Source organism: Tachysurus vachellii, chromosome 19, assembly GCF_030014155.1.
Source record: "Tachysurus vachellii isolate PV-2020 chromosome 19, HZAU_Pvac_v1, whole genome shotgun sequence".
Taxonomy (NCBI): Eukaryota; Metazoa; Chordata; class Actinopteri; order Siluriformes; family Bagridae; genus Tachysurus; species Tachysurus vachellii.
In genome coordinates this window covers 14,420,022-14,433,510 of record NC_083478.1, presented here as the reverse complement: position 1 = coordinate 14,433,510, position 13,489 = coordinate 14,420,022, and the positions used below count along the sequence as shown (strand labels likewise).

The 13,489-nt window shown below is 38.1% G+C and overlaps 1 protein-coding gene across 1 annotated transcript in view; it reads right to left on the bottom strand.

The window, feature by feature from the left end:
* Positions 1–13,489, bottom strand: part of prpf6 (PRP6 pre-mRNA processing factor 6 homolog (S. cerevisiae)) — a 30,561-nt gene that overhangs the window by 13,834 nt on the left and 3,238 nt on the right. The window contains exons 3-9 of the mRNA XM_060893654.1: positions 12,577–12,695; positions 12,399–12,477; positions 12,087–12,263; positions 6,401–6,541; positions 4,076–4,170; positions 1,887–2,043; positions 1,331–1,493 (exon numbers count right to left, since the gene is read on the bottom strand). Coding sequence (XP_060749637.1) covers positions 1,331–1,493; positions 1,887–2,043; positions 4,076–4,170; positions 6,401–6,541; positions 12,087–12,263; positions 12,399–12,477; positions 12,577–12,695 — 931 coding nt within the window. The remainder of the gene's footprint in view (positions 1–1,330; positions 1,494–1,886; positions 2,044–4,075; positions 4,171–6,400; positions 6,542–12,086; positions 12,264–12,398; positions 12,478–12,576; positions 12,696–13,489) is intronic.

Sequence of the window (13,489 nt, the reverse complement as noted above, 5' to 3'; positions counted from 1 at the left end):
ACAAATAAAATCAACATCAGTTTGTGTATAATCTGCCACCCTATTAGTAAAAATTTATAAAACAAGCATATTAACTTGTTGACAATACTGTCAAAGACTGTTAAACAAATTACATAAAAAGATTTGAACAATGAGATTCAGGAGAATTCAATTGCACAATTCATTCTGTGTGATAAATAAATGTGCAAAAACGTATTTCCAAAGCATAAACAAAAGTTATGCATTTAAATAATTAAAAAGAAAAGCGAACATTTTAAGTTAAGCATTTGTAAATATAGTTAAATTAATTTTCAGATTGGTGAAACCGCATTTGCAAGTTGCTGCAAATTTGTGAACCTTTGTGTACCTGCATTTTTCAAACAGTCCCGTCAGGCTCCAGTCCAAAATGTGTTTTTCTCCATAGCAATTAAATACTTATTAATTTATGCATACTGCTCTAATAGCATTTGCTAAAAAACATGTATTCCAAAAGATGCAGTGTTTTTATATAGTGTAATAGTAATATTAAATAGCTTTTCCTCCTTTACTGCAAAACAAAGCTATAATTAAAAAGTGAAAAACAATAAAAATACAAAATGAAAACAAAAAAGATAAAAGGAAAAACCTTTAGATTTTATCACAGCATCTTTTTGGGTTTAAATTCAATCAGTTTGGCACATCTTGACTTCAAATGCATGTTAGCTCGGTCAAATTGGTTTGGCATCTCACCTAGGTCACCTTTCAGATTTTCAATTGAATTTAGATCTCGTCTCTGGCTGGACCATTTCAAACCCTTGACCTTGTTTTGGTGAAGCCATTGCTTCGCTGTGGATTTGATTGGGGAATTTATTGTGGGGAATTTATTGCAAACCGTAGACAGATTTGGGTAGTTTTTTTGGTTAGAAAAAGCTTTCATATTTCTTTCCCAAAAATGATTCTTACTGCTTTCCACTTTAATATATAGGTTGCAATTTCACATAAAAATGGGAAAAGCCTCTGGCAGGATTTATCTTGGTTTAATTATTTTACTTTACTAAAACATGCTATTTTAACAGGGTTGAGTAGACATTTTATATCCAGTGTATAACTTTGTAGTTCTGCTCTAAAACAATACTAGGAACAACAGATTGAGAGTGAATAAAAAACAAATCAATAGAAAGAAACTTTAGTGAGACACAAAACAACTGTTACATTGCTGATTGGTGTCTCACAAATGAATAAGCAAGATAAAATAAAGTGTTTTGGTAGGTGTTTAACAGAAAAATGTGGGTATTTGACAAAAAAATGCAATATTTCAAAATTCTAGAAAAAGCTAGAATTTTCCTTAAACGAGAAGCACTTAATCACTGACCTTTGCGCAAAACTCGTTTTTTGGCTCTGATGTCTGTCTCAAGCTCAGCAGCTCGAATGTAGATGCGCACAGATTGAGGGAGGTGACGTACAGCCTGGGCAACTACTGCCTTTGCAGTGTCTCCCGGCTGCAGGCGTGCAGCCTCTAGCCATACATCTTCACTCTGCACATCAAAAAAAAAACATTTGTAAATACAATGCTTATAGGTTTTTAACCAGGCTATGTTTAGATGTAGCTCAAGATTCCTGTAAACAGCCTTTATAATAACTAATACACAGTTATTTTATTTTATATTTTTAAATACTGCCCAATGAAATGTATACTTTTTTGACTGATGCAGCTACCACAGTTGGGCAGCCCATGTATAAACAGTGGCACCAATCATAATTTTTATCTGTTTTTGGGAATCAGATCACAAGTAGAAAACATTAAATATAGGTGAATGGATCTGAATGGGGTTTGCATTTTTATATTCTTAAATACAGAAAATTCAAGTTAATTTACTGGATGGAGGGGCTACTGCAAGTGAGTAACAGTAACTGCTCTGACAGCTGACCTTAGGACACATCTCTGCTCCTTTCATGATGAGGTTTCTCGCCACCTGCAATTTACCAGTAACCTCCTCCAAACGTGCCGAGGCAATCCAGGCAGGGGGGTGATGAGGGTTTGTCTCCCGCACTGACTTCAACAACAGACGTGCCTTTTTAATGTCACTGCACAGAAAAAACCACATACTTGCATATCAGAAAATCAGAATATGTGTGAATGGTTATTTTAGGTCACCGTCTTTATTATTCAAAACCAGTTAGAACCAAATATTAGTCACAGTTTTTGATCAACTGCACCCAGGAAAATACATTCAGTTCTTCCCTTTCCTCTTCTGATTGGAAGTTCTCATTTGTGCTGACCATTAGATTATACAAAAGCATTCCTGTCCAATCAGAACCCTTCACATACTGACTATGACAAAAAAAGAGGTTTGTTTAAAAAGAGGGACAAAGAACATAAACCTAAAAGTAACAAAGCAAAATAAAAAGGCCAAAAGTCAGAATGCATCAAAAATTCATTATAGCCACTCCAACGCTCTTCATCAGCAGCTTGTCCACTATCACACCTCTCACCTAATCACGGTTCTAATGTTAAACCCGTCAAGGCTTACACAGAGGCATGTTTACTCGGCACAGCTCAGAATGAGAATAAACTCATAAAATTAGTTCAATCAGGCCACTGGTACGTGAAACCAGTCCAATCTTATCCTCTATTCCAAATGACTGCACTCACTTTAAAAAGGGCACTACAAAGGTCAACAACAGTAGTGTCCCAGTGAAACACCAAATGCTGCCTGTCTTCGCATTTAAATTTAGGCACATTTGCACGTGCATCCCTCAAGAACTTTGATTCCCAAATTGTGTTCATAAAAGTGCATAGTGCTCTGTCTTCTATCCAACTACAAGACACATGTATCCTTAACAATTATGCAGACAAAATTCAACTGTCAGAAAAAGATGAACAAATTTGCAGAGGCGTCCTTGTTTGCAATAAACCAATGCAAATGCTGCCTCTCCTCTGATCATGTCAGAGCAATTGTTTATGTCTTACCACCAACAACACAACGAGGTATGCTTAGCTTTCTAATCATTTACTGTCATCAATACATACCAGACTGCTCGTAACATGACAAAAGTACTGATACTGACATGACAAATGAAACGATGCACTCATTTTGCTTCCTAAAACAGTCCTGAATTCTGCACCAGCACTTGGTCTTACAGATTAGAGCTGCCATTTTCATCTGTATGCAGTTTTGTCGAAAAACTCTTGACCCTGTGGTACAAAGTATGCCCTCATGCTTAAGGTATTACACACACACTTGTTTTCACACCTCATCAGGTCATCACAATCCATTTCATCCAATCTCTATTTTAAGAGGGCGTTCTCATACCATGTTCATCTCCTTACAACACCTGTCAACCCTGTGTGGAAACCTAATAGACAGGGTTGGTGCTTCACCCAAGATCTCGGTTGAAATGGTATTGAATTAGTTAGCTCAATCAGGCCACTGGTATGTGAAACCAGTTCAATCTTATCCTCTATTCCAAATGACTGTACGCAATTTACTACTGTTGATCTTTGTAGTGCCTTTTTTAGTCTCCCAGTGAAACACCAAATGCTGCCTATCTTCGCATTTAAATTTAGGCACACAGTCAAACTCGACACATGACAAAACACTGTAGATGTGGCAACATCTTATATGCAACTCAAAATATTTAATTAAACCCATAATTAGAATAGCAGTGCAGCTTTATTACTTGACTGTCCACCTGCTCCCAAGATGTTCTCTGTGAACTCAAGATGACAACGCACCCGGTGAGGCAGCTTGTAGACCATCCACAAAGAAGGTGGCAGTAACTTGCAAAGGGGTGCTCACAGACGCTCAGCCCCAGTGGAGTCAAGTCAATAGGATAAAGAGGTGGCCAACAAAACATGGCTTTTCAAAGTAAAGAGGACATCAGCATTCAAGCAGCTATTTGGGAACCTCGCCCCTTCTCACTTTAACACATACACATTAATAAGGTAGCACTGTCAAATCTAATTTACACAACCAAAAATAATACTTGAACATATCTTTCAAAAAAAAAAAGCATGTACTAACTAGACCAGATGTATTTCATGTGAAATTAAAAAACACAGTTTATAATGTGTTATTGGAAGGATAATCTGTATAAAAAAGTGCAAGTAAATTACCTGATGTCACCTCCATGTGTTGGGATCATGGAGTTGAGGTCCGTCAGATAGCCTTTAGGGTCCACAACGGTCTGCCCACTCACAGAGTCAGAAACCTGTACAATGAAAGATTTTGTTAATTCCTTAAAATATAATTTATTTGCTTAATCAGTGCATAATGAAAGCATACTAGGTATTCTACTTACTTAAGTAGAATACCTAGTATGAATTAACAAAGTTTATTTGCTTAATCAGTGCATAATGAAAGCATACTAGGTAATCTACTTAAGTAAGTAAAAAGAAATGGTCTTTGATACAAGTAATTAAAACTTATTTTAAGCTGCCAGACAAGCCAGAGTTAAACAAACATTGGGGTCAAAGATCATTGGGGTCTCTCTTCCCTCTCTTATCATGGACATTTACACCACATGCTGCATCCGCAAAGCCAACAGCATTCTGGATGACCCCCCACACCCCAACTGAATGGACTGCACTGATCTGCACTAAATACACACTCTTCCAATATACATCCATCTCTACAGCACCACTCATAAAACTGTTTAAATGCTGTATTTGCACACTGTTTTTGCTATCTTTTTCACTTTTTTAGTCAATTATGTTTTTCATTACAAAACCTCATAACTGCTGCTATTATATTAAGTGCTCATTCCAGTATTTATGAACATGTACTATAGAATATACAGTATGTACACTGGTCTGCACTGCTTTTGTGTAATGTCTTGTATTGTTTGCACTGTCTGCACCAGGTTGCACAGATGCACTTTATGTGGCTAGGCCTAACTTACTTAATTCCTTAGCTCTGTGTTGTTCTATGTATCACCATGGTCCTAAAAAAACATTTTGTACTATGTACTGTTTCAGCTATATATGGTTATAATGACAAAAGATTCTTGACTTCGCTAGACATGACACAGTTCATATGCACATACCTGAAGTAGTACATGAAAACATGGTCTGCTTTGGTTAGAGTGGGGACAACAGAGCTAATCTCAATGAACAGCAATGGTATGAAATAAAATACCAACTGTACCACTGAGTTCCAACCTCATCACCAGTGGCTGACCTCAGTGATGCTCTTGGCTAGTCAGAGTGAATTTATATTGTTGCAAAAAGTGCTCAGAACAGGTCACCATTCTTTAGCTTTGGTGTTTCATTTGTTATATATTGACACTTGATAAAGGTATCATGCTGCAATAGTTTACCTGGTTCATCATATCACCCTGGTTCAGTAGTATTTCAGTTAGTGACCATTATTTACTTATGCCTATTTAAGAGCTGTTTAGTAGTATTAATTGAAATCCTGGAAAATATTTTTAGAATACAGGGAAAATATTTAAAAATAATCCACTAAATTGAAAAATAACTGATTTATCAACCATCAGAATAATTGTTAGCTGAAGCTCTAGTTATGGCTTTTTTGCTTTTCTTTTGAAGAATATATCAAACAGAGAAAACTTAACTATATTGATGAGGATAGCTAAAATTACAGTATCTTTTTCAATGTAAACAATTATTTTGTGATTCGCATGTTTTAAAATATGGTTTGCTGTCCTATTATTGGCTGCAATTACTATTATGAGACATATAATATGTGACTTCAATTTAATTCGTTTTACACACTTGCCTAAAATTAATGCAGACTGATCCTGTGAGTGATTATTCAATTTTCAATCACCTTGCAAAAGAAGTTGAAACTAAGCAAAACCGAAGAACAATCCACAGTTAATCCTTACACTTTATTAATTTAACTCCCTAAATTAAAATACTAGTAGAGCTCCTTCAATGACACTACTAATACTACATAAACCTTTAAAAAGTAAAACCTATTAAATGTTTCAGGTAATGTTTTTTTGTGACTCTAGAACTATTGCTTCTTATTCCTTATTAAAGGAACAATATCATTTTTGCTGAAAATATCATTAATTCTCCAAGTGTGCTGACCATAGGTACTACAACACTAACACTACAAATTCTGAGTACATAGTAAATATAAATTCGGTTTATATTTAAACAGTACAATATCATGCAAATAGCCAACATCTAGTAATAATGGGTCATTGTGTAAATAGGTTAGGATTTGACTAATTTAATTGCAACTCATATTTAGAACAAATTATACAATAGCCTGAAAAAATATTTGATATTGATTTCAGTTCTTAAGCCAACAAGGCTTAAGAACTGAAATCAACACTATTTGCACCACAATCAATGACAGTTAATGTTAGCAAAACTCACCTCACCACACTTTCTTGTGCTTCTAGAAAGCCAAAGGAGAGACATATTTTTAACAAATCATTGATAACTCGTGACTAGCTCCCAGTGTACCTGACTGAGCCTCATGTCCATAAGTGTGTTTCTGGCCTGGCCGATCTTTCTCATGTCCAGCTCTCCAGCCCCTGGGGTCATGCTCCCTGGATATGGTGTATTTAATCCCCCAGGAAAAGGTGTGTTCAAACCACCAAATTGCTGGGTAAAACAAGACATAATATAAATTAGAAATGCAAGACATGCTACATACAGTCATGTGAAAAAATTAGGACACCTCATGAAAGTCTTTTTTTGTTTGTTTTTTTAGACGGATAAACATATGAGCATTTTATCCTCATTTTAACAATATTGGAAGATTCAACCAATATAACTAAACAAATAAAACCAAAGATCATTTTAAAACGATCTGTAAAACGTAATTTAAAAAAAAATTTAATGTGAGGAAAAATTCCAAACTCTTCAAATGTTCCCCCTTAAATTTGTGTAGTTGCCTTCTCATAAAGGACTATGAATATTAAATTTATGAGCGGTTATGGGGATGGCAGCTGGTCAACCAGTTTTTTCAGGTCATCTTGTGCTACAGAAGTATCTGAGGGTAGACATCTGAGGTTTAAATGTTGAGCAATGGATTTAACAAATTTGAAACTAGATGGGTCCCCTGAAAGCAAAAGGCAGTAGGATTAAAGACAGCTTTTAAGTGATATAGTTCTAGAAAAATAACATTTATTCTTCAACAGTACCACTGGATGATATAGCTCATTATCAGGTAGGTAAAACAAATGTGTGCCCTTTGCTTCTGCATTTAGGATATGACTACAAGAAGCTGTATTTTCTGCCATTTCAATGTCCATTGGTTTTTCTGTCTTGTGAGGTTCCTCTTCTTTATTTATTTTTGGTAGTTATGTTCTGTTGTCTTCTTGACTCGTGCTTTCTTTTTAAGTAGGGTAGATCATTTGTTGATGTATTGTGGTGTAACAACTGACAGAGGTGCATATGGTTTCCTTGAATAAACTATAGTGATTTATCTTTTAAAAAAATTTATCTATTTTACACACTCTGTCTAGCTTACTCTTTTAGCATATTTTACTCTTTGACACATTCTTTCTTTGAGCCAGACTGGGCTGTCCGTACAGGCTCTGTTTTGCTTCTCCACATTTGTAACAGATGGGCTTAATTTTACAGTACAGACACGTCCAAATTTTTGGACAAAAAGGAAAAGCTTTATAAGGGGCATGTCAGGCAGTAGGGATTTTGTGTGTGTAAATCTCTGCCAGTTTGCGTTATTTGACACAGTCCAGTGTTATTTTATGTTCATTAATTTCATCACTCCTGCTTCCAACCCAGCCTCGAATCCAACAAGAGGACGCACAGTGCCACAGAAATCCTTTGGTTATACACCAACAATACAGGGCTGATATACTCAAGCATAGAGACCTAGAATTTGATAATATGAACTTTCAGGGCAAGATTTGACTAGATCAGAATCAGATTTATTGGCCAAGTGTTTTGACACACACAAGGAATTTGGTTCCAGCAGTTTGTGAATCTCAAAGGTACAGACATAAATAACACTATACTATACAAGAAAACAATGCAGATGATGAGATACAATATAGACAGAATGAGTATTAAATATGAATATAGAACGAATAAAATATATAAACTATGAATATAGAATATGAACGATCAGTTATGTACATAAAGTGTGGGAGTGCAAATAACAATATTGTGCAATATACAGCAGCAGTAGTGTGTAACATACAGATGATGTGATGACTGACAGTCCTGATAATGCAGTACTTATGATAAGAAGCAGTGAATATAATTATGGTGAGTTGTTGATCAGGGTGATTGACTGGGGAAAGAAACTGTTCCTGTGTCTGGCAGTTTTAGTAAGCAACGTTCTGTAGCGCCTGCCAGAAGGGAGGAGCTGAAAGAGGTTGTTTCCAGGGTGCGAAGGGTCAGTAGTGATTTTCCCTGCCCAGTTTCTGGTTCTTGTGTCGTACAAGTCCTGGAGAGTAGGCGGGGGGGGCGGCAATTTTTTTTTCTGCTGTTCTCTAAACATGCGTTGCAGTCTGTTTCTGTCCTGTTTTGTTGCTGCACCAAACCAGATGGTGATGGATGTGCACAGGACAGATTCAATGACTGCAGTGTAGAACAGCATCAACATCTGTCAGTATGCAGACTCATCGCCATCTTGGATGAGACCAATGAGCGTAGTATCATCTGCAAATTTCAGGAGTTTAACAGTTTGATCACTTGAAGTGCAGTCATTAGTGTAGAGCAGCGGTCTCCAATCTTGTCCACAAAGTACCGGTGTGGGTGCAGGTTTTCATTCCAACCAAGCAGAAGCCACACCAGAGTCTACTAAAAGCCAAGAACAACTGATTAAACAGGTGGAATCGGGTGTGGTTTCTGCTTGGTTGGAATGAAAACCTGCACCCACACCGGCCCTTTGTGGATAAGATTGGAGACCGCTGGTGTAGAGGAAGAATAGCAGTAGGGAGAGGACACATCCCTGTTGAGCGCCAGTGCTGATTGTCCGAATGCTAGAGGTGACACCTCCCAGTCTCACCTGTTGTTTCCTGTCTGTCAGGAAGCTGGTGATCCACTGACAGATGGAAGGGGGTATAGTGAGCCTTAGGAGTTTGCAGTGGAGAATTTCCGGAATTATAGTATTAAAAGCCGAACTAAAGTCAACAAACAGAATCCGGGCGTATGTCCCTGGGCAGTCCAGGCGTTGCAGAATGTAGTGCAGTCCAATGTTGACTGCGTCGTCCACTGACCTGTTTGCACAGTAGGCAAACTGTAGAGGGGATCCAGCATCTGTTTTTTGACAGTCTTTTCGATGGGGGAATACCAGCTGTTCAAAGGTCTTCATGACAACAGATGTCAGAGCGATAGGCCTGTAGTCATTCAGTCCAGTGATGGACGGTTTCTTGGGGACCGGGACGATTGTGGAGAGTTTAAAGCAGGAGGGGACTTCACACAGCTCCAGAGATCTGTTGAAGATATGGGTGAAAATAGAAGCCAGTTGATCAGCACATGCTTTGAGACAGGAGGGGGAGACCCCATCTGGGCCGGATGCTTTCCTTGTATTCTGTCTCTGAAAGAGCCGATTCACATCCTCTTCACAAATCGTGAGTGCTGGGAGGAGTTGTTAATGGGGTTCCCAGAGGTGTGATGTCAGTCAGTGGGCTGGGTTGGATGGGAGGTGTGAAGATGTTGTTCTCAAACCTGCAGTAGAAGGTGTTAAGGTCGTCAGCCAGGTCTTTGTTTGCTTCAGTGGGAGGTGGGGGGGGCCCGACTCTTGTAGTTTGTGTCTCGCAGGCCTTTCCACACTGATGCAGGGTTGTTATCTGAAAACCTGCTTTTCAGCTTAGCTTCTTTTGGCTATTCTGATCTCCTTTGTCAGTAGGTTCCTGGCCTGCTTATACAGAGTTTTGTCTCCCCCTCTGTAGGCATCTTCCTTGGCTTGTCAAAGTTTTTTCAGTTTGACTGTGAACCATGGATTGTTGTTGCTGTATTTGCAGGTTTTGGTTGGCACACACGTCTTCACAAAAACTGATGTACGATGTCACAGTGTCAGTCAGTTCATCCTGTTAGTTCCAGCCTCAAAGATATTCCAATCAGTGCAGGCAAAATAGTCTTGTAGTTCCTGCTTTGCCTCACTGGTCCATCTCTTCACAGTTTTTACTACAGGCTTAGTAGATTTTAGTTTCTGCCTGTATGTTGGAATATGATAGACCAAACAGTGATCAGAGTTCCCCAAGGCTGCCCTGGATACAGAGCAATATGCGTCCTATGAGTACAGTGTATTTTTCTCCCTTGTGGGACAATTTATTGCCCTGTTAAAGTGTCCAAGAATAATAAAAAGAGAATCCGGATTATTTTGCTCCAAGCCAGATATTTGGTTTGCCAGGTTTTGCAGTGCATCACTCACGTTGGCCTGCGGTGGGATGTAAACTCCCTCAAATAAAAGGTTTTACAGTTAATGAACATTGATTCCAGGTTTGGGCTGCAGTATTTATTCAGCACTGTGACATCTGTACACCAACGTTCGTTAATGTAGAATCAGATTCCGCTGCCTTTCATTTTTCCCGATAGCTCCGTTACGCGATCCGCGCGGTGCAAGTGGAAGCCCGAGAGAAGTAATCCACTGTCCGGGATTGAGTGACTGAGCCAAGTTTCAGTAAAATAGAGAGCAGCGGAGCATGAAAAGTCCTTGTTTGTTCAGTTGAGAAGAAACAGTTCATCCATTTTGTTCGGCAGTAAGCGGAGGTTCACCAGGTGAATCGATGGGAGCGCAGTTCTAAATCCCCTCTGTCGCAGCTTCACTAGCGCACCGGCGCGCTTCCCTCGCCGGCATCTCCTCCATGTACCATATAGCGCAGCTGCTCCTCCAACTAAGATTTCCAAAAAACTATCCGGCTTTGTGAAAACTGGTGAAAAGTTGTCTGGAGTGAACTGCCCGATGTTAAGCAGTTCTTCTCTAGTGTAAGCTATCACGGTAGGGTAACCAAACACACAGAAAGTAAACAAAAAGAAAGAAAGTACTAGAGAGAGTCATGCCGAGGCTGCCATCTGCGACGCCATCTTGACATGATGTTTGTTTGAACCAAGTCCTTCCGACACCCAGTTTATGTGAAGTCAAAGCACTGTTTTGGACCTGTGGTAGCTGTTGCCACCCACACTTCTCAAAAATTACTTCTCTTCCTTCACAGTCACAGGTTGCAACTAAGAGCAAATTAATCACCCCATTTGTAGCCTCTTACACAGACTTGGGCACAACCAGTTGGAATTTATGGACCCAACCAATGAATCCAATGAAAAATTTTAGAATGTTGTAGAATGGGAGAAATGTTTCGAATTTTGTCATATGGATCCAACGTTGGTTAGGTTCTGGTCAGATAAACTAGATTTTGAGAAGAATTCCGAGGGCCATGTGCCATTTTGTTTCTAAATAAATATTGTGACTGCCTCATGGATGACACTCATTTGGGTATGCTCAATTTGATTTGTGCAGTTATATTTTTAGCTAGATATGGTTTATCAAGTCTGCAACTCACTGCTAGCAGGACTACCTATGAATGCAATTCATCCTCTGCAAATGATCCAAACTGAAGTTGCACAACTTCTTTTCAACCTGCCTAAATTCTCACATACCACCCCACTGCCGTGATTCCTCCACTGGCTTCCGGTAGCTGCACGCATCAGATTTGAAACACTGATACTTGCCTCCAAAGCCAAAAATGAAGCAGCTCCCTCTTACATCAAAGCCCTAATCGCTCTTCGCACTGCATCTCGCACCCTCCGAGCTACCAGCACTGCTCGACTGGTCCCACCATCTCTCAGGGTAAGAGGTATGAAGTATACAAGATTATTTTCTGTTCTGGCAATAAGGCCAGAAACAGCTGAGTCAATGGCTATTTACAAACAACAGTTGAAGACCTACTTATTCATGGAACACTACAACTAGCAATTACTTACCCGTTTGCTGTATGTGCATATTATTTATAAAAAAAATAAATAAATAAAATAAAAAAACAACAACTTTGAACAATGTTTTAGGCTCATGGCATTTTAAGTATGTAACCTAGTGAACCAGAGTTAATGCATCCAATGATTAAACCCCCCCAAATTTTTTTTTATATATATTACTTGAATAAATGATAAATGAATAAAAAATTCAAATAAAATATCTTTGTGTATCAAAAGAACAAATAAAGAATAAGCACGTTACCCCTTGCCGAGGGTCAACAGTGGTGTGGTTATCTCCTGTCTGTAGATGTTTAGCAAAGAAGCTGTCGGGCACTGGTGTAAGTTTCTCATAACGTGGGTTTCTTTGTCTCTTGTTTCTGGCATCACCCACATCTGGAATACTCAACCACTCTTCTTCTGTCACCTCAGCTAATTTCCTCTACACACACAAAGAATAAGAAATCTATACATTATAACTGTCTTCATGAAAGGATAGTTTCTAAAACACAATGTACAGTATATGAATGATACATTTAATAACTGTCCAAAATTAAGCACCAAGAACAAAATTTACTTTCAGATCTGAGAACTGTTGTTGGATCTTGGGCCTCTCCATACGATACTTCTCTATCTCCTCTTTTTCTCTCAACTCCCTACACAATAACAAGCACAAAATCAATGTTTAAAAAATATAAATTTTTACAAGTCTAACTAACTCTAGTCTACTGCCTTTAAATAAAAGAAGCTCTGACCTTCTTTCCTTCCGTCTCTCATCCATCCGCTTGTCCAGTGCTGCATAAATGGCATCTGCTTCTTCGTCATCCTTCTCATAAGGCCCACTTGAGAACAGGCTTCCAGCATACCCATTAAACTACAGCACATTAAAAAAAGGTTTTTATCCTGGATATATACAAGAACACAAATTGTACCTATCCATCAGGCAATAACTGAACTAAAATGTTCAACATCAAAACATTTTAGTTCAGAATTTATCAACATATAGAATTTACATTTACCAACATATAGAATTTATATGTTGGTAAATAATTGTCACATCAAGGTAGAACAGAGTTTTGGAACTATTCCTTCAGTACAGACAGCTAAACACAAAGTCAACACTTTTCAGGACTTAGGTAACTTACTGAGTTCCAAACACATGTATAACCTAGAGATTATTTATTGAATTACTAAGGATTATAAAATGTCATAGCCACAAGTCTCATAAGAATCATTTATAGTTAAATGTCATTATATTATTGTATAAATTCTTTAGAATTAGTTTAACTTTCACCAAAGGCTTATATTTTTAAATGGTCAGATAGCACCACAATACCACTGAGGTTTTCAATATCTTTGCATTATCTTTGTACTTAATTAATATACTGTGCTCAAACCTCAACCCCCATATTGCAATTTAATGATCTGCAGAAGCTATATTACATATTACAATAAATATATATAAAAAAAATAAATAAATGATCAGACAAGACAGGATAGCCTTCACTACAGGTATCAGTGACCATTGGGTGCCAATTACCCACTCACAAGTTAAGCTACTTTTTTGTAGAAACACCCCCACAAGAACTGTGGTTTTGGATATGTGCTGACCCAGATGTCTAGCTCAGATTCTTATGCATGTCCATTTTCTTGTTTCCAAAACATTAG